Consider the following 20,650-nt stretch of genomic DNA (forward strand, 5'->3'; position numbering starts at 1 on the left):
CNTGACGGCTTCTGACACAGCCCCACCGCCCGGAGGTCCCCCTCCGCCTCCACTCCGCCCTGCAGCTTGCCGCTGTTGTTACTGCAGGGGGGGAGACATCGGAAAGGCAGACAGACAGACAGACAGACAGACAAACCGTAAACAGCAGGCGAGGAGTAAGCAGGTGTGTATGTAGGTAGGTAGGAAGAGAGGAGAGAGAAGAGAGAGGATGGGGACGAGGGCTTCCTTCGGGGGAAGCAGGAGGTGTGCCGTACAGGAGGTGATGGGCTGCGGGGCCAGAGAGGAAGAACGGCGAGGGAGAAGCGGTCCTTAGGAATAGCCTTAAGGTGGAGCGAGGTGGAGTGAGGTGGGGCTCACCGTTTGAGTTTTGGGGAGTTCTCCCGGCTGCTGCTGCCGCCTCGGTAGGGCTGTAGCTGCTGCTGCAGGAGGGGGTCGTCTGGGAACGGTTGGCCGGTGCCACCGTGCACCGCCGCGTAGGCGGCGTCCAGGCGTGGGGAGCGCACGGGCCTACTCCACACGGCCGCATCGCCATCGCGCAGGCCGCGCATCCAGACATCAGCGGCGATGGTGTCACCCATTAACGTGGTCGCCATGGCGACTTGCTAACTAAAATGCAAACTGGCGACGACGTTGGTAGGAAATGGAGTTGGAATTTTGCGCTATGCTAATGGTAATTTGTAGATATCGATAACCATATCTGGTGGGTTCACTCTCCGCGCCGCTGCTCCGGTGCCAGTCCGTGCCTAGTCAAATGGGTTCTGCAACCGGCCAGGGGAAAGGAATAATTACGTTGGTGAGAGGGGCTTAGTTGCTTTGGTAAATCCTAAGGCATCCCTTTGATCACCCCAAGACGCATCGCCGAAAGGATGCTCACAGCATTTCGCATGCCGACGGTCAGGCGCTCCCCAACGGCAAAGTCATCTAGCAAGTTCCAGAACATATGAAGATGCAACATTTTTCCTTATGCTACCTAAAGGTTAACAAAATCTCATGCCGGTTGACAAGGTATAAGCGCCGAAGGACTGAATACCTTGTTCACAAGGTTAGAAGCTAGATAGTTATATTTTCAAGTTGACTAATTGGAGGTCATATAATCCTGAAGTAACGTTCACGCTCAAATGAACGCGCTGGTAATAACATGGGGGATGGACACTTACATTTGTTCGTTCCATTCCATGACCTAATGCATAGTATTTAGGCAGGTAAGCATATACAATTGAAATGAAGCCTGAACAAGCTGTGCAAAGCATGCATGGGCCTTATTTTTGACAGTGGAATAGGCAAAAGTGCTGTTAATAGCTTGTATTGATTGGGTCAAATTATAAGGACAATACGATGCATTTAGGTGAACTTCTGTTTTTGTCCACCCCCCATCGGTCCGCAGTGCGCGATCCTTAACTCTGTAGAGCTTCAACCTACAGGATTGGTTCTATCGTTTTCTAGATCACATACCGATAGGCGGCACAACTTTTCAATCTGTAGTAAAGGCAGTCGTAAGCTGGTGCTTCTGCAGCTCTAAAGCATAGTTTAGTTCACTTTCGTTGTCACCGGCCGTCTGTAATGCTGCATCGTCTGGCAATCTCGCTTATCTTTTTCGCGCTCAGCGCCTCTGCAGCTGAAGTAGCGGGTATGTCTGATCGTGAGGGGCCGATTACATGCATAACCAACCGCTGATAATATTCATCACGGACACGTGTAGAGCCACTTGCATTAATTGGTTTTCATGAGGGCGCCAGGCGTGTGGTCGAATGCAAGAATGGTTTCCTGACCGGAGTCGAAGTCGGCTATATTGAGGACTCTTGGTCATTTGGGGAGCCTTTCATTGGATCGGTGCGTCTTATCTGCAGCAAGTAAGTGCAAACCCAGGTAACCGTGTGCATACGTTCGCACTCTTAACGTTTTATCCCTGAACGCAGCAAAACGCTATCCATAGAGTACTCGGGTGACACGGCCGATACCTTTATTTTTGGGCGATTGGAGCTCAAGACTCAGCGGAAAGGTACGCTTGCGCGTAACAGCTTGGGCTATGACGGGCCGTTTAGCGACAGGAGCAGTCTAAGGGGCTTCCCTATACCCTCTCCTCTAGCGAGGCGCCGCTGTTCCCCACGACAATCTCCCCACGCTATGACCATACAGCGTCGATATAAAGGCACCCGCAACTCTTATCGCTGCGCCTGTCCAGCAATACACTCTCCCCCATCCGCTCACGAATAGTGCTGAAGCTGAGCACCCCTCCAGAGGTTCTCTGTATGTTGTTACAGGGTGGCATAGCTCCACCAGCGGCCCCCTTTCCCGAGGCAGTTCCCTGCTCTCCCCTGCGAGAGGGGCACCCTAATCCATTCACCCCATCCGACTTCAGAATGTATTCGTTGAGTTCGGCAACTCACCACCAGCATCCAACCAAATCTAGCGGATCAACGGCGCCACAACTTAGTTCCTGGCCAGCTCGCAAGTTGATAAAATCCTACACCGTCCACAAGATGGGGGGCCACCTCCCAATTCAACACCCCTCACACACCGGGGGATCGGCAGGCGGATTCGAACCCGGAACCTCCGGGAGCAGAAGTCAGGCCTTAACTTCTGCCAGCCACCTGCCTTGTATGTATGTATGTACGTAATTCAGCTTATATACATATATATGTGTGGGTTGTTTCTTCCCCGCTCCCCTCTCGCAGCGGAGTGCGAGGGAAGTCTGGGGGTGGCGGGGTTCAAGTGGCGGGCGGCCACCATCAAGAACCCCGAGGGCGCGGAGGCGCGGCAGGCGGTGCTGGTGGTGATGTGCAACCGGTGAGTACGCCTGTCTGTGTACTTGTGTACATGTGGGGAATGGGAGAATGGGAACGTGATGGATTGGGTGGGAAAAGAGGGGAAAGGGGCCAGCAGGTGAGGGGGCCAGGAGGAAGGCCCTCTCCGACCCGATTCCACCGACCCGACCCGGCCCGTGTGGTCGTTCTGCGTGCTAGGTGCAGCTGTCGCCACCTCACCCACTTCCGCCTCCCAATCCCCGCTCTCCGAAATCCATCCGCACACACCCAAATTGCCAAATTTGTTTTTTGGCTCCCCCGGGGCCCCTGCAGCCCGGATAATGCGCCCTCGGAGGTGGTGATTTCGCACTCCCCGGAGTCGGGCCGCAACGGCGCATCTGACAAGCAGTTCAGCTGCAAGCAGACTGCCAAGTACGCGGGGCTGCCGGCGCCCAAGATCTCCAAGGTGGTTATGTGGTACAACCGAAAGTCGTTTGCGGGGCTGGAGCCCCTGGAGTGCGCGTGAGGAGGACAACCGGCCGGCCAACCCCTCCCCCCTAGGAAGGGGAGGGAGAGGGGGAGTGATGTGACGAATAGCGGGGGCCGTTTTAGGGTTGTTTTTTTGGGGGCCGGGTCGTAGGGTAGAGAGGTAGAAAAGGCGCTGATGGCTGCTTGTCGTGATTCAGTTTCAGTAGGTGGAGATGGGTTCAGGTTGGGAGAGGGGAGGTGTTGGGAGGAGAGGTGTGTGTGTAGGAAGGCGGCGTGGCAAGGACGGGGGTGGACGCACGGTTTTATTTTGGGGGAAAAGTGAGTCCAGGGAAGGGAGGGAGAAGTGTCGGGCGGACTGCTGCTGAGGTCCCATGCATGGGGGCTGAAAAGGGGAAGCTGGGAGTGGGGGTGTGATTGCTTCATTCATTGGCATTCAATGACTCCTACCGTAGTGATTATCATATTACACTGGAGAGGGGGCTAAAGGACGGAGGAGTGAGCCGACTGTTATGTTGGTGGGGGTTTTGGAGAGAATGCTTTTGACGCCGCTATATTATTTATTCCGATAACTAAGTAGATGGATGGATGGGTCGTGAAATAGAAATAAACTGTATGAGTGCGTGCGTGCGTATATATATCACTGTTGGGTGTTGGGAAATGTGACCGAACTATGTCGTACTGCTGTTGGCGGTAATGGTAATGATTTGGGCTCTTAACCAGTATGTGGCATGTGGCGCACCACCCTGCGAGTGCTAGCTTCATGCGCACAGCGAGGTTTTGTCCGTATACACGTGGCATACGTTCTCGTTAGCTCAAGTGGTGCACGCGGTCGAGAACCTGCCGAACGGAAAGCAGGGTTGGCAGGGAAAGGGTGCCTGCGGAATGCTACACGTCCGCAAGCGGACTCCAACTCCCCCCCATGCTGACAGAACGGAACGCAGACCGGAGGTCACCCAAGCTGAACTGTACCCATTTTGCCTCGTGTTCTCATGCTAGAAGCAAGATCATCCGATCCACCGGTGGCGCTCCCCAGCAGTTCATCACTGCGATTGTGTCGCCAGTCTTTTAGAAGCAGCCGCGGTACTTGCAGAGAGAAATAAAAGAAAGAGAGAAAAAGAGAGCAAAGGCCGCGAGCAACCAAATTAAAACACTTCCATCTCCAACAAGTCCCGCCCGCCATTCGTACACTCACGTACCCACCTTCCACAAACACTCCCCTCCTACTACTACTCCCCTCCCGTCACTGGCGCCAGGTCGTACCCCTACCACCTCCTCGGCCGCCCTCACGACCCTCGCACTAACAGAAAAAACACATGTAACGTCCCAACCCCCCCCACCTCGACCTCCTCCTCCCGCGTTCTCCCACTCCCCCATTTCCATCATCATCATCATCACCCAACATCATCATCATCATCATCACCCAACATCATAATCTTCTCGTACCCTTTCCCTCGCAGCTACTGGCCGCATCATTTCCCGCCCTTGCCCTTGCCCCGTGCGGTCTTAATGACCGGGAAGCTCTCCTCCAGCGTCTTGGCGATACCGCCCTGCAGGCCCTGTCGGAGAAGAGAAGCCGTGTACGTGGAGATCTCCCGCGGAATGTTGTCACGTTCAACCTGTGCAAGTAAGTAAGTAAGTATGTATGTATTTGTACGCGCGTGTGTGTACGCGTGTGGGGAAGGGGGGTTGCGGGGGAGGGAGGGGTAAAAAAAGGGAGTACGAATGGGTATTGGAAAAAAGACCAGCAGAAGTCCGCAGCAGCAACGGGAGTCCGTATCAGCAGCAGTTGCTGCCCCCATCATCCTCATCACCTCCCAACAGGAGTGACAGTGGTGAAATACATACATACATACATACCCACCTGCATACATACAAACGTACAAACCAACCCGGGATGTGCTCTACGCTAAGGAGCGGACCCCCAAACACCCCTCCACCCCCCCGGCCCCAAGGCCCCCCTCACCACCAGCTTGACGCTCCGGGTTACACAGCCCAGCTCCTGAAGGGCAGCAGCCAACTTGGCGGCATCCAGCTGAAGCAGCAGCGGCAGCAGCAGCGGGGAAGGGAGGGGAGGGGGAGGGGTAAAGGGGAAAGTATAAAATCTTGTAAATAAACATCGTACTGAAATAAATATTATTACTTAGCAACAATTGCTGAAAGTATGAGAGAAATTCAGAAATGAGATGCCGGAAGGCGTCAAAAGTCCTAAGCGATCAAGTCATCGACCCGTGGCTCTGGAAGTAAAGCCCCAATGGGACCGGCAACGAGAAGAAGAGGGGGATGGAGGTTAACATTACATTTGGGATCATGACTATCCCCAACCACATGGTCCGTACGGTGTCGTACACACCTTCAGCGCCTCTCGGAGGTCCTCAAACTGCGGCTTGTCCAGGAAGCCGTCCTCCGCCACAACGGCCACCGCGAGAATGTACGACAACAGCAACTGCTTTTGCGCGTCGGGTCGCTCGTACCGCACACCTCGTAGCACATCCTGCCTACGGGTTAGGGAGAGCGTATTGACTTGTGTGTGTATGTGTGCGTGTGCGTTTGTGTGTATGTGTGCGTGTATGTGTGCGTGTATGTGTATGTGTGCGTGTATGTGTGCGTGTATCACGAGAGGGGGGGGGAGGGACCTTGGAGAATGTCCAAAGACGCACTTTTGCAATACTCAGCCCATCTTTTCCCCCCAGGAGCAACAGAGAGCAAATCTGGTCACGGATTTTTTCCCTTCCGTATTCAACGAATCTCCCTCCAACAAACCCCAGCTCCCCTTCCCCTCCCCCGGCCCCCGCACCCACGTCCGTACGTAGAACCTCTCCAAAACGAACTCTGTAAGCGACTCGCGAAGTCTTAGCTCCCGAGACAACCCCATGATGCCCTCGCCCTTGACGCTGAGCACGGGCCGAGACTGGTACGGTTGCAAGTGTATGGGATTTGGTGTATTTAGGGGGGGGGGAGATGAAAACCAAGAACAGCGCCAGAAAGGTGGAAATACGCGTATCACCGGGCCGCGCCATTGCGACTTTTTAACGTCCACTCTCCCTTTTGTTCTCCCCCCCCTCCCCCTATCCCCCCCCTCTCCAACCCCCCTCTCTTCCCCCTTCCCCCCAACCCCCCTCCTCCCCTCACACACCTTCGCCCCGCACCCTCGAGAAGAAACAACGGGCGCCGTTCGCAGCCTTTCCACGGCTTATCTGAACATCGTACAGGTATCTCTTTGCTCCCCCCCCTTTCCCCCTCCCCTTTCCCCCTCGCCCCACAAAGTACCCACCAGCAGTCGCAGCAGCGCCGCCAGCAAGGCCAGGTACCTGGCCCGGTGGCGAGCTCGCGCCTGGCAGTCCGCCGTGTCCTGGTTCTTGAGGGCCCGCAGGGCTCCCAGTCGGCTGAGCACGTAGGGGTGCACCTGAGGGGCCGGGTGGGGTTTGGGGCGTGTATGACCTGGGTGAGAGGGCTGCGAGTGAGAGAGGGTGTGTGTGTGTGGTGTGGTGTGGTGGAGGTGTGGTGGGGTTGTTGGGTCCTGGGGGGGGAGGTGGAAGGGGAGGAGGTTTCTTGGGGTGGAGGTGGAGGTGGAGGAAATCACCTTTCGAAAGCAGGTAGGAGAAATGGCGGAGGATCGTGAACAGCCACAAAGATTCTTTTCGTGATGTTGCGCAAACTGCACTCTGGCGCATCCAGTCAGGAAAATAGCGGAAGGGAGTTACTTGGAAGACGTACGCATGTATATGTATGTATGTATGTATGTATGTATGTATGTATGTATGTATGTATGTATGTATGTATGTATGTATGAGATCCCCACAGTTCCTAAAATCCCACCAGAACCCTGCCCCAGGCTTGCACCTCCCCACCGCCTACCAGCTCCTTCGCGCGGGCCTTATCCAGCTCCTGTTTGTTAGGCGACCAACCGAGGGGGCAGGAGTTAGTGAATGCAGCGGAGCAACTAAACCTAGACAGACAGACAGACAAGCAGACAGACAGACAGACCCGCTCACTCGCTGCCGCCCACCTCCTCGTCCTCTGCCAACTGGTGTATTTGCGAGACGTGGAGGTCGCCCACCAGGGAGGCCCCGTCCTCCGCCGCCGCCGCCTCGCCGCCGGGCCTGCCCAGTAGCAGGTTCAGGGGGTAGGCGTCCGCGGCGTTGGTGGCGGCGGGGTTGTGCGGGGGGACGGTGCGCTGCGCAAAGGCCTTGCGGAAAACCTGATGGTGGGGGGGGAGGGGGGAGGACCAGGGGCTGTGGGTGGGGGGTAATTTTGGGGTTACAACGTTTATGGGGGTAGAGGCACCCCCGCGCACACATACACACATAGGTGGACACAGATAGAGATACATACATGCATACATCAGGCATACACACAGACAGACACACACGCACCTCCTCCTTAGTCATGCCGCCCTCCTGCCCCCGGGCGGCCACATTCCCCAGCAGCTCCTGCACCGCGTCCCCCCCGCTGATCTTGTCCGCCACCACCACACCAGCCTCACGAGCCGTCATCTGGCGGCGACGGCGAGTGGAACCGAACTCATCCACAAGCCTGCGCGGCGTTGTGTCGTTGGTGGTCCGTGTGTTGGGATTCGGCGAGGACAAGCGTGACGGATGGTGCGAGTGCAAGTTGGAGAATGGGCAACACCCCAAAACTTATCTAAATTTATTAGACACATACAAAGACAGACATACAGACATATACACAGGTAGACAGACAGGCAGACAAATAAGAGCTTACAAGAGGACATACGAGTTCCTCCTTCCTCCGTTTCGAGGTGCTCCTCTCCGCCCAGCGGTATTCTGGCCCTACATAACCCCTGTTTTTCCCTTTCCCCTCCCCTTCCAGCCCCACTCCAACTACCCACTCTTCCCCCCAAACCCCCCCAAGGACATCTCCCTTTTTGTGATAGGAGTCACCCGGACGTCATCCTGACGTCACACCCGGGGCCATTGGCCCGCCCCCCTTGTCAGCCCCTGTCAGCGCACGACCCACTTGCGAGCCGCCGCCCTCCGCCTCTCTCGCGCCCCTTCGCCCTCATCCGCACCCGCACCCGTAGGCGCGTATATCAGGCCCTGCAGCCTGAGAGGGGGGGCGGCAGGCCAGGTGAGGAAGGGGAGGGGTCGGCGGAAGCGGAGGGCACGGAAGGAGGGGCGGATGAGGGGGAAGACGAATCACAGGCGGACGAGGAAAGAAAGGGGAAGTTGTTGATGAGAAAAGGACTACAGAGCCCCCGGACTGTCGGGCAGGCGGAGTTGGTGAGGACCAAGACAGGAACGGAAAAGCGCCGGGTGGGAGCGAATAAATCGACATTAGTGGAACGCCAAACCTGCCAGCGCTAACTCCGGAAAGAAGCAAGCGGCTGCACGAATGAATACATGCGCTGAGGGTTGTGGGGCATTCCCAAGAGCCCAGCGCTGCGTACCTCGTATCGAGTCGAAAGAGGTGATCCCCTGCCACATGCATTAGCTGCAGCTTTTTGTCGCCCGGACGGTAAGCGGCAAGAGCGTAGCAGCAATGTTGCATTCCTTTGTTTTCTTCCCCATCGCTTCTCCCGACAAACTCTATGTCGCCAAGCGATGCGTGGGCCAGCTGGATGCTTGAGCCGAGACGTTGCTTGGCGTGTAAATTGAACTTTAGCCGTTTTGTAAGGGATATCGGTTCCTCTGATGGAGATGCAGCACCGCCGGCTCCCGTTATGCTTGGCAGGTAACACACTGCCGGCAGCGCCGCCCGGTCTGCAGTCGCCATCTCCACCGCCAAGCGCTGACGCTTTGACGACATTTGCACAAAGTACAGCCAGACCTTTTAAATTAAATTAGACTTTACTAAGGTTGCATTATAGAAGGAGCTCTCCAGCAAGATGCCTATGACAAAAACATTAGTTAGGGACGATGCAAGGAAAGGACACGCGAGCGAAAACCTTAAAGTAGAGCAAATAAGAAATGAGCCCTAAGGCTGGATTATCGTCAGCGATACCGTAGCTCCCTGATCATGCTGAGTCACGATTGGGATGCCCTTCTCCGGGATTGAGCTCCGAAATTTGGTTTCAGAGCGGCAGTTAGGCCCTCAGTTGGGCTGTCGCCGCTGGCTCGGGCCTTTACAGTCTCACCCTCACTATCTTTCATCCGGGGTTCTCCTCCGCCAGCCGCCCCTTCGCATAGGAGGCCTGTTTAGTGCGCCTCTCTCCGTTTAAGGCGCGTAACCGAACGGCATATTTTCCGCGGCACCTCCCCCTATTCCTATCCACTGGCATACTCACGCATTTCTGTCCGTGCTGGTTCGGCGCGCGGGTGTTAGCTATCCGGCCGGCCGGGGCGGTTGGGGAGATTGAGAGCTTACGATGCATTTGATTGCGGACGGCAATTAAAATGGTGGGAGGCCACGCAAAAGGTGGCGCTCCTGGACCGCAGTTCCCCTACCTTTGCGATGCACGAGTATGGGCGTCACCGGTCATTCGGCTGCCAAGGAATCCTGCCCAGCGCGGAGAGACTCTCGAGGTCGATTGCGAACGCATTTAATTCTTAACGAATGCAACTTTAAATTTAAATCTGCCATTTTTAGCCAGCCCAAGGGTGATGGATTTCCGCTGCGCTGGTATGGCAGCGGCGGTGAGGCCTATGGGGACCAGGGATTCAGAGGACTAGGCGGCGTTCGACGTCGGGCTGTGGGTTTATCTACATTCCCCTTCCCCCTTTCAACATATACCACACACGCGAAATCAGCGATACACTTCATGACGCAGGCAATCGCTCAAACGGAATCTCCAACTCCGCGACGCGTTCCGCGTTGCGCGGACAGGGTAGCCCCGCACGGGACGTGGCGCAGAGCCGCTTGTTAAAAGCAACGAGGGGGGCAAGGGGCTGAACTCGGCGCGATTAAGGTGATTTCTGAAGGCCATAAGTCCGCGAAGAAAACGGGGAACAAGTGAGATGGGCGTATGAGTAAAGTCAACGCGCACATGAGGACGTTAAATACAATACATTGTGACAGCTCTGCGGTATAGTACATAATAGGGAATTATTTTCGAGCCCTTTTTGGTTACGTGCCCCCGATTTTCATCGATTGCGCTCGCGACTGACGGCGAAAAAAAATTACTGATATTGTATGAATGATAAGGTCATGGAAGCAACTGGCTAGCACACGCCTCGCTTGTGCTTGTTATCCAAGGTGCTGACGGCTGCTGCAAGACTGTGCAATCGATACTGCAAACGCGACTCCAAAAACGCAGCGAAATGATAGAGAATTGGCTTATGATAAACCGCTAATGACATTTGGGTCATTCACATGCATACCAGCAGCTATCAAACATAACGATGTCCCATAAAACCGCATCAAGCTTCGACACATGTGGGAACTCACACCAGATTAGGCAAGAGGGCCGAGACTTTTGTAGCTGCCGCGGTACAGCTCGAATGGCTTGAACAGCTCACGACCTTTCAAGCTTTCCCAGTCGCGTAGGGTCACGTGCGGCGACGGGACGCCCCTGAAATGCAACGCGCAGACTTTTGCAAAGGAGGTCATAGCTGCCTTCTTTCCATGCAATTATGTTGCTTAACTAACAATTATTATCTCCAAGCCACGGCCCAGCGCCGCGCTCGTTATTAACGACCTTGCAAGTTATTCAAATTTGAACCTTGTGTCTTGCTTTGTATCCATCGTTTCCGCTGAGGCCCGCGTTTACCAGGGTCAGGCATGCAAGCACACACGCAAGCATGCATGTCTGTTTCTGACGTCTGGTGCTTCCGCAGCTTCCTCCCATCCTCAGCCCCTCTTCTTTTCACCATGGCCCCGCCATGTGCACACCCCCTGGCGATAAGCACAGCCAATGTGAAGACGGGGGCGGGAGTGTTTGATGTACGCAGCAAGCGCATCTGACTGGCTGCCGCCGAATGGGACTTCGGGACATCCTCGAGGAGCGATGCTCTCTCTGCGGGATGCAGCCCGCCTACCCCCCCTGCAGGGCGCGCGGGGCCGCCTACCCTCCCTGTCCCAACCTTCGCACGGCGGTGCACAGCGGGCCGGATGTAGCCGTTACGCCATCCGCCCTGCCGGTAACCGATTGTTAGATGGCGGGGAGAAGGTCGATGCCGGCGATGGCCAGCTTACGTGCGTGTGTGTGTGTGTGTGTTTGGGCGTGATTGAGGGAAGGTGGAGGTGGCGCGGAAGACACACCTGGTTGACCGACGGCTCAGAGGACTTAAAAGCCCCGAAATCCTTCCTCCCCGGCCCTCCGATCAACACCATGTCCCCAGCATGTGCTATGTGCCATGTGCCCAGTCTTACAGACGTTCATTCGCTGCGGGACCCCGGACACCCGCCCTGGATATCACTCACTTAGCCTGTAGCTGGTACGGGGCTGCTGGGGAGTCGGGGGTACGGTCCAAATGACAGTGGCGGCAGGTGCGCTGCAGGGCGGTGCTTGGAGCAGGGGGGTTGAGCTCTCTCTTGGACTCACCTCACCGTCCATGGGCCGCTCTAGAGGCTTTTACAGTCGGTCCCCCACCCGCCTTTGCCTTCTTATGGTAATGACTATGACAACGATTATGGAGATGAAACAAAATAAACAGCAGTTCGTTGCAAGGGTATGCTTTTCCTGGCGAGGGGAGGGGATGAGTAGAGTATACCTTGCCCAATGGGGCAGCCTTCATGCTGACGTGTTCTTGCCAAAGAGCAAGTGTCCGCCTGCGGGGCGCCTGAGGGGTGTTTACGGCTAGCTTTTTAATACGACACATATCTGCAATAAGTTTTGAATATTTGGGGAGCATCATGGGAGCATCAACAGCAGGCCCGATTGGCATCCAATTACGCCTGGCGGGTCGCGTCTGGTGTTCGCCAAAGACTTTCCCACTCCCAGCATTTCCGTCCGCCAACCGTCCATCAGAATATCACTAATAGGATAATAATAAACATAAAAAGTCATCGCAATTATGATAAATTCAAGAAACCTTTTTTTGCATTCACTACCCAAGTGCGTACCCCTGCCGGAAGGCGACTCAGGGAGGCAGCAGAAGGGGGCATTGGTGTGCCCCTAGTTGCCTGCCTGCAGCTGCATTTGATGCCGACGAAACGTACCACAGACCAGGTGCCAAAGTGCAATTTGTATAGAGACCCTAACATCTCCTCGATGCCCTTGAATTGATATATTCCCGACGTATGGTAACCAATACTCATCCATAATTTTGAATGGCACGCATACGATTTAATCGTTGAGTCCAGATTTAAGCAAACAAGCAGGGACAGCCCTTTACCTGGACATCCCAAGCGATACTATGAATATAAGTTCGCTCGGTCCGAATGTCCTATTCCGCGTTAAAGATTACACCCAAATGAGAGCTGATGCGTATTGAAATGGAAAGTGGGAGGGGAACCGAAGGCATGCTTGGGTATGCTCCACGCGGTTTTTCTATCCAACGCAAAGAGGCCCTTTCCTCAAAAGAGATGCTAAAATAGTTAAAAAGGAAATTTGCCTTTTCAGGCAGGCCGATTAGGAAAGAAAATTTAGAGAACAGAAGAGAAGGCGGCGGAATGGCGGAGTTTGGCAACCCGTTGTAGGAATTTTTTATACTAACACACATGACTGCTGCAGCAAAATTACAGACGTATGGTAATCAAAATGCTGACATGCGCCCAACGGCGGAAGAAAAAGAATTACGTGTAATCTTCATGCGATGTCCCTCTTGATGGCCACGCTTGGGCCTGCTTCCTTGGTAGATCTCTGGAATAGGTTGCATAGTGTAGGTGTTAGTAAACAATGCGGATGGCAACAGGCTCCAAGCAACAGTCCCAACACTTATGTTCACGGGAGCGGCCAAAGTGACGGATTTCAACATCGCTAGGAGGTGGTTGTGCTAATGACTTCTGCGATTTTTAGATGGGAACCTTCACAGGGCCAACCCATTTCGAGTTCCGCCTTCCAGGGCAGCTGCAGTTTACCACGACGTGATTTAGCCTTCCGTTCATGGGCCGTACAGAACTGAAGGAAATCGGAACGTCGCGTGTCTTTCACGTCGCGGTACTGTACGTCGTCGTACTGCTCGCGCATCTCGCAGCTGCAGCTGCATGCCTTCGTGAGAGTCTGCTCCAACATGCTCGTTTCAGCTGCGCGTGGGACCAGCGTGGACAGCCAGTCCCGGTCCCACACCGCCATTCAGTGTTTGTGGATTGCACCGGTTTGAACACTTGAGGGAGCCAAGGCTACAGCATCTTAGGCTTCACAAACCTGTTGAGCTGGTGACGACGTGGCTAGTAGACGCAGCTTGGCGGGCTCCCACCTGGAGTGCCCTCTGGCGCATCCAGGGTCAAAATCCCCATGGACAAGATAAATTGTTACCGAATGGTTGGCCTCGCCTCTGGGGCGGTTGCATTGCATTACGATCTTGTGGACGAAATGCAACACAGATTTGGACGAAATGCAAATCGGGCATGGACGGGCTGCAACACGGATCTGTACGAGATCCAACGCGTGCATGAGCGTGTTACCAACCTCGCAGATGGGAGGTGGGACATAACGCCACTGCAGACTAATATGAGAGAGGACCTACCTCACAGGCTGGTTAAAGCATGTCCACCTGGGTCGCCCAGAGCTGGTCAGGATGAATCCATCCAATACGGCCCCCGGATGCGAGGCATATTTAGACCTAGCATGAACACGAGCACTGCACTTAATGCCAAGAGCATCAAGCTTCCGGTGCGATGCCCGTCATGCATCTATGTCCAGGAGTAAGATGAAATGAGCCAGCCCCCCAGGGTAACATGAAGTAGCGTACCCATCTCATTGTCCTGTGAGCCAATGTGACCCTAAATCGGTGTCAAGTACCTTCGTACCTTTCCTCACGTGTCCATCGTGAGGGCAGTTGAATGCGACGTTTAATCGTCGTAGTGTATATCGTTTTCGGGTGCGCATGGAGTCCATAAGACCTGTCATTTAAGTGGAAGGGCAGGATGATAAAGACCCGCACAGAGTAAAAGACAGGCGGTTGCAACCAATTGGTGTCCATCAGCCCCTGTACGGACGGCAGATGAATTCCGACGGAGAGACTCGACACGCGAGTCAAGTTGCCGGGCGGGCACCAGCCATGGCCCCTGATAGACAAGTGCTACAAGTCACATATATGTCCCGGCGGATGACCGTGAGGCCGGCAGCAGGACTAGTTGTACGCCGGAGTTTGAGGTGTTTCTAGTTTGAGCAGTTTCTACGGGCACCCACCGTAGGATGTAAAAGCAACGCACAGCGGCTCTTTAGCAGTAATGGGCTGTCCAGCTTGTCTCTCAGCTCATTATCGCAAGATTTATTATGCGACGCAGCAGTCTGGCTTTTGGTCTCACCATGTATTGTCCGTATTGCCGCAAAGCCGAATTACATCGTACCCCGGTAAATCGGAAATTGACACCACAAGACATAAAGGCAGCACCAAATAAGCACCAAGTTATTTATCTCGTTAAGATTAATGGATTAATTAGGAGTTTAGATGTGTGTACCAAAACGTTGTCCAACATTACCGTACCGGTCACAAGTGCCGGTGACCGTAACCTAACATGGCAACTATTGTTATGCAATATTAATAAAAAAATTATGTCATTGCATGGAGTATTTTTCTACATTCTTGCAAGTGTCGAAGAGCCCGAAGTTTGGCATGGCATTCGCCTGCTCAGGTATGCCTCTAGCAGACCTCACTATAGCCTAGGGCCCCCATTTCGTGCATGCTCACCCATTTCGTGTAGTTTTTCAGGCTGACCTGCCTGCAGCTACGCCGTATCCTTAAACTCACGAATCGTACACCCTAGGTACACTACATTTGTACTGCATAGCTTTCCGATGCCTGTGGGTATCTACAGAAACTGTATAGTCACGTCGATTGCTGTGATGATTCCAAGGAGAAATAGTTTTTGGTTACGTATAAATGGACGCGCAAGTTTGATAAGTTATGAACGTTATGCTGCTTAAGCAAAAATGATCTAAATGATTCGATAATCAAGGAAATTTGAACTTTCTTGTGGGAGTGTAAGATAAAGTCATCATGTCCAGTGAGGGCGCGCGAGGTTCCAGCAAGGCTGCATGGGATTCCACAGCTTACAGTATGGATCCCTACCTTGGGTTTGCACGTGTTCAGGGTGAGAGGATATGCCATTGCCTTGCCTAGCCCTCCCAGCTTAAACGGGTAATCGGCTGGTCACCAGGCGCGGATGCACGGAAGACTGGCGAGGAATTGCGGCATGCTTCCGGCCATACTGATATCACCTTACTTCCGAAAAAGTCGCGAAAAGCAACACGGCCTTCGACGTGCCAGGTCCGTCTTGCCTGTCTTGCCTGGCATCCAAGCAATCGTTTCTGCAAAGCACTTATCGGGCTCGTCACAAGGTCTTTGATACATAATCTGATGGCAACTAAACGTTCGTATGTCGCTGTCTGACCGGGGCAAAGTTCAATTTCTCTAGTTTTGCGCCTGTGGCATCAGCTTTGATTCTTTTTATTGTTTTTGCTGGTTATTATTTTATGCAGGATGCTGTGCTCTATGGGTTGACTTGTTGCCCCTTTGGGAAGGCCGGGTTGGCGCTGGCAGGGCGAGTTGAGATGCGCCTTAAGGGAGAACTCTATCTTAAAGAACATGTTATGTTAATTTCGAAATTATCAGCACGCCGATCATGCTGCCTTGCTTGTGTTTGAACGTATCTTCTCTAGGCGTATGTGTGATATGGTGATATATGGTGATGCTGCGACTGCTGCTAACTTGATGTCCTAATTGTTAGGTTGACGGCTGTGGCAAGGACCTTTCTGGCGAGAAGGCTTACCTGCAGCGGTACTCGGTATGCGAGGGGCACTTCAAAGCCGATGTGTCTTTTCTTCACGGTCAAGAGGTGCGGTTCTGCCAGCAATGCAACAAGTTCCAGGATCTGCGGGAGTTCGAAGGTGCTCGGAGGTGGGTGGCGCCGTGTCGTACCTTCCATTCATGTTATGTTCGGAGCCTCCTGTTACGCACAGCCCACCAATCACACACAACCCACCACATAGCCCACCATACCTTGTGTATTTCGTCTCCCCTCCCGGTTAACCCCCCCCCCATGTCACATCCCATCCTCCCCCCTTTTTGGAATCTATTTCATTTGGTCCTTTAGACGCCGGCAGCTGACAACTTGCTTTTTTCCTTTTACATCATAGAAATGTCATGTCTTTCCCTCTCCTCCTTTCCCTCTGGCCCCTTTAACCCCTTGCTTCTTGTCCCCACAGTTACCGCCTCTGTGGGAACTGTGGGAGCTCCTTCTTTGTTTCTTTCCCCTATGACCCCTCCCCACTCCCCAATGGCCGTATGCCGGCACCGCCACACCAACAGGAGCTGCGCCGCACGCTCCAAGGACCGCAACCTGCGGAGGCGGATGCAAACCACTTTGCAGAAGGGGAGTACGGCAGAGGAGCTCTTTGCCCCAGAAGCCATCGCTCTAGTGACTGAGCAGCAGCACCAGCACCAGCAGCAGCAGCAACAACAACATCAGGTACGGCGCGCAGGCGCCCGCGTCAGGTTGTAATCTTAGGACGAGCTGCCTGCAAGGGGAATGGCACGTAGTGATTGCTCCAAATCCTGCTGTTCCTGCCGCATCGCGTTGGCCTCTCTCTCGCTTCTTGTTTTTTTAACACTTCCCGTTCCGAAACCCTTTTGAACCTGGGGCACTCCCGTCCCAGCTGGGAAGTGTACGCAACCCTGAGCTGCTAATTCTTCCCCTCCCCATTGCAGCGGATTTGGTGGGTGGGGTCTTACACGTGGTTGAATTTCTTTTCTCCTTACACAGCCGCCCACTGCCACCCACCCCGGCCCTGGTTCAGAGTGGCAGTCCGGGACGTAGCGGCGGCGGTCAGGCGGGCGGCGGCGGCTCGGACGATAGCGGCGGCGGCGGCGGCGGGAGGGCTGGCAGCGGAGATGCGTCCATGGTGGGTGGTTTGTAGTGGGTAGTTGGTTGGTTGGTTGGTTGGCTGGTTCGCGAATGGCTCGTCTTAACCCCCTTCCCACCGCGGAGTGGGCCGCTAGAGCGCCGTCCTATCTCCCTTCCACCGCAAGATCCCCTTCCTACAGCCCGCTTTCCGCAGCCCCCAGGGCCCGTACTTCCCGGCCGGCGGCGCTGCAGGCTGGGCTGGGGCATGTGGGGGAGGGAGAGCGCTGCAGACTGGCCAGGGTTCCTGCTGCAGCAGCGGAGGACCGCTTTAACCTTCCATCCCTTCATATCTCTCCACCCCCCCACCCCCACCCCACACACACACACATGTGAAGCGATTGTTTTTGTCTCTGTCGCTGTACTACACGTGATTGATACCGCGATGCTGTACCTAGCACGTGGTGGTACGGCACCAGTACCGGTCCATTGCCCGCCTTTCTCTCTCCCTTTCTCTCTGAGGAAGCAAATCAGCGCATGGAGGGGGGCGACGGCTCTCGTGTCGCTGCTGTTCCACTTCCGTTGCCCCTTTCGATTGATCCCCATAAGCTCGCCGAGCTTACATAAGCTGAAATCTTGTGTCGTACAACCACACATCCATCGCAGGGCGGCAGTGCGGCTTTTGCGAGGAGGCGGCCCCAGGAGGTGCGGGGGGCCAGCGGGGGGTCCGAGTACTCCTCGGAGGCAGTGGGCGCCGCCGCCACCCTTGCCGTACACAGCAGGGCGCATCCTGGCGGTGGACATCACCATGCCGTCTTGGGCGGTGGCGTGCCACAGTCACGTACCTTGGCGTCATCAGCAGCGGCGGCGCCGCCGCCCCTGATGGACTCGAACCCACATCAGCAGCTTCGGCGGCCCACAGGCAGCGGCGGCAACGGCGGCACGAGCAGCAGCAATCCAGAAGCAGGCGGCCAGGAGCACCTCGCCGGACGGGGGCCGACCTGGATGTCGACCGAGAAAATGGGCCAGTCTTGCGACTTGGACGGCGGTGGCGGCGGTGGTGGTGCCAACCTGCCGTCGCACCTGGCGGCATCCCTGGCGCGCCGCAGCGCCGCCAGCTACATGGCTGTCGGGAACACCGGGCCGGGCGGTGGCGACGGGGGCCCTGTGCCTATGCAAGTGGACGGGTTTCTGTCCGCAGCCTCGTCCAAGCAGTACACCCCGCACGGCGGCGGACGCCAGGCTGATGGGCTTCTGGCGGCCTTTGAAGGTGACGGCGGCGGCGCTGCTACCTCCGCCGCTGCGTTACGTGAGCACGACTCAGCTTACGCCGCCAAGCTGTCCGCCACCCTGGGAGGGCCCAGCAGCAGCAGCGGCGGCGGCGGCGGTGGCGGCGGCGGGGGTTGGGCGGGGCCGGCGGCGCTGTCGCTGCTGGACGTCTTTGATAACATCCTACCTCAACAGCGGAACCAGCAGCAGCAGCCGCAGCAGCAGCACTACCCGCTTGGCGCTCGTCAGGCCACTCCGGACCTGCCTCCGCCGCAGCTCCAGCACCAGCGGCACTCTCATTCTAATTCCCAGCAGCCGCCCCAACCCCAGCAGCACCAGCAGGTGCCGGCGCAGCGGGGAGGAGGGACGTTGTTGCAGCACTCCAGCGCCACGGGCGGCTCCGTCATGGCGTCCTGGGGCTCCGGCGTAGGTCAGCGACTGCAAGTGCTGGCGGCTGGCGGAGGCAGTGGAGCGGGGGGTGGCGGAAGCGGAAGCGGGCAGTATGTAGGTTTGCACCAGCAGCAACGCACACTGGGGGGGTTGGCGTTGGCTGACGACGACGCCGCGGCGGCGCTCCTGGAGCAGCTTCAGGGAGGGGGCGTGGGCGCGCTGGCGGCAGCGGCTCGGGAGGCTGGGTCGCTGTCGGGGCTGTTGGGGCCTGGCGGAGTGCGCAGCGGCGGAGGCGATATCGGAGGCGGAGGTTGTGGTGGCGGCGGTACTGCCGATGGGCATACTGTGCGGGCGGTGCTGCTTCAATCACAGCAGCAGCAGCAGCCGGCTGGGGCGATGGCGAACTTGCTGTCCGCAGCTTCCAGCTCACGGCACGACGATTTGAGCGCGATGGTGGGACGGAGGGTGGGCGATGGTGGGACGGAGGGAGGCGGCGGCGGCATGTTTTGGCGGATGTTGTGATTTACCTGCCTGTGCGAGTGCTCCTGCTCCTGCACCGACACCTCTTCCACTACCCCCCTACACACACCCCACCAACACCAACAACACCGCCGCCACCGCCGCAGCCACCAGATTTCTCAGGTGCCACTCGCACGCAACGTTATTGCACACGTAAGCTTTCAGAGACCCCAAACCCCCCTTCTTGGTAGCTGACTTTTTTGCCTTCTGCATCCTATGGTTTCCCGTCCTGTCCCCCCCTTTCTCGTCTTAATGTAGATTAAGGAGCGTCGGGCCGCGCTTGTGCGACAGCAGCTGCTGCAGCAACAGCAGCAACAGCGCCAGCAGCAGCAGCAACAGCATCACGACCACCATAACCACCATAACCAACAGCAACAGCACCACTTGCACGGACAGCTTCAAGGATCGGACGCCGGTGTTTTACCGCTTGACCAGCTGACTCTGCTGGGGCAGCCTAACGGAGGCGGCGCCTTCCTATTGGGCCTTTCGCATTCGGAGCAAGCGCAACTGAGGTTGCTAACCGCTGGCGGCGGCGGCGGCGGCGGCAACACCGCTGTCCTCGGAGAGGCCGCGTCGGCGTGGGCAGCATCATCCGGCCTCGATGATTATTATGACGTCATGCCAGGGTACGGCATGCGTGGCGGCGGCGGCGGCGGCGGCGGTGTGCAAGGCGTCTTGGGTGGTGCTGGCCGGCTGCTGGTTTCGGGGGGTGCCGGACTCGGCGCGGCGGCTGGCGGTTCGGCGGCGTATGGGCCGGCTGGGGAACTGCTGGGGGCGGCGGCGCGGAGGTATCACGTGCTGGGTGGCCCGGCACTCATGACGGCACAGCTGTTGGAGCAGTACGCCCTAGGTGGCGGCGGTGGCGAAGATGCCGGGCCAATTGACCGCCCTGGTTTCGGTGGCGGCGGTGGCGGCGGCGGCATGAATGGGCTCCATGGGACTGGCGGTCGCGGCCTGCAGCAGCACAGCGCCGCTAGCAGAGCTGGCGGCGGAAGCAGCGGCGATGATGGCGGCGGCGGCGGTGGCCGTGGATTTGGTAGGTACGACACAGGCGATACTGCCGGCGCTGGTTTTGCGCCGCATGGCGGTGGCGGCGGTGGCGGTGACCGCAGTAATGGGCCCGATGGCGGAGGCGGTGGCGGAGGCGGCGGTAGTTCCCGGCTCCTTTCTGTGTTGTTCCCCGGAGCGGGCGGTCGCGAGGACGCGCTGGCTGCCCGCGTGTGTCTGAAGCTGTTCAGCTGTGTACCTGACGACCTGCCGGGGGACTTGCTGCTGCGGCTGAGGCGCTGGGCGACAGCAGCTGACTCGGATGTGGTGCAGGTGGGGATGTGGCGGGGGGGCGGCGGAGGGGGCGCTGGTGCGGGTGGAATGGGTGAGCAGAGCGGGAGCAGAGA

General features: G+C 56.5%; 5 protein-coding genes across 5 annotated transcripts in view; 2 read left to right on the forward strand and 3 right to left on the reverse strand.

The window, feature by feature from the left end:
• The window catches only part of VOLCADRAFT_103944 (uncharacterized protein), a gene marked incomplete at its 5' end in the record, with an annotated part of 13,082 nt that extends 12,489 nt beyond the window's left edge, over positions 1–593 (reverse strand). The window contains 2 exons of the mRNA XM_002948564.1: positions 7–81; positions 358–593. Coding sequence (XP_002948610.1) covers positions 7–81; positions 358–593 — 311 coding nt within the window. The remainder of the gene's footprint in view (positions 1–6; positions 82–357) is intronic.
• Positions 594–1,560: 967 nt separating this feature from the next.
• On the forward strand, positions 1,561–4,182 carry VOLCADRAFT_103945 (uncharacterized protein; the record flags this gene model as incomplete). Its single annotated transcript, XM_002948434.1, has 5 exons — positions 1,561–1,639; positions 1,700–1,850; positions 1,917–1,999; positions 2,676–2,787; positions 3,078–4,182. 5 exons carry the CDS (start codon positions 1,561–1,563, stop codon positions 3,268–3,270), a joined length of 618 nt encoding a protein of 205 aa, XP_002948480.1. The 3' UTR covers positions 3,271–4,182.
• A 520-nt stretch (positions 4,183–4,702) lies between these two features.
• VOLCADRAFT_88884 (uncharacterized protein) lies at positions 4,703–8,999 on the reverse strand (the record flags this gene model as incomplete). Its single annotated transcript, XM_002948565.1, has 10 exons — positions 4,703–4,849; positions 5,197–5,265; positions 5,584–5,728; positions 6,032–6,141; positions 6,505–6,636; positions 7,050–7,118; positions 7,240–7,431; positions 7,607–7,766; positions 8,211–8,297; positions 8,641–8,999. 10 exons carry the CDS (start codon positions 8,997–8,999, stop codon positions 4,703–4,705), a joined length of 1,470 nt encoding a protein of 489 aa, XP_002948611.1.
• A 4,051-nt stretch (positions 9,000–13,050) lies between these two features.
• VOLCADRAFT_88885 (uncharacterized protein) lies at positions 13,051–14,618 on the reverse strand (the record flags this gene model as incomplete). The annotated part of the gene is made up of 3 exons (XM_002948566.1): positions 13,051–13,316; positions 14,053–14,221; positions 14,544–14,618. 3 exons carry the CDS (start codon positions 14,616–14,618, stop codon positions 13,051–13,053), a joined length of 510 nt encoding a protein of 169 aa, XP_002948612.1.
• Positions 14,619–15,965: 1,347 nt separating this feature from the next.
• Positions 15,966–16,136, forward strand: VOLCADRAFT_48762 (uncharacterized protein; the record flags this gene model as incomplete). The annotated part of the gene is made up of 1 exon (XM_002948435.1): positions 15,966–16,136. A coding segment is annotated over one exon (171 nt), but the record flags the coding sequence as incomplete, so codon positions are not given.
• Positions 16,137–20,650: the final 4,514 nt, after the last annotated feature.

Source organism: Volvox carteri (assembly GCF_000143455.1).
Source record: "Volvox carteri f. nagariensis unplaced genomic scaffold VOLCAscaffold_10, whole genome shotgun sequence".
Taxonomy (NCBI): domain Eukaryota; kingdom Viridiplantae; phylum Chlorophyta; class Chlorophyceae; order Chlamydomonadales; family Volvocaceae; genus Volvox; species Volvox carteri.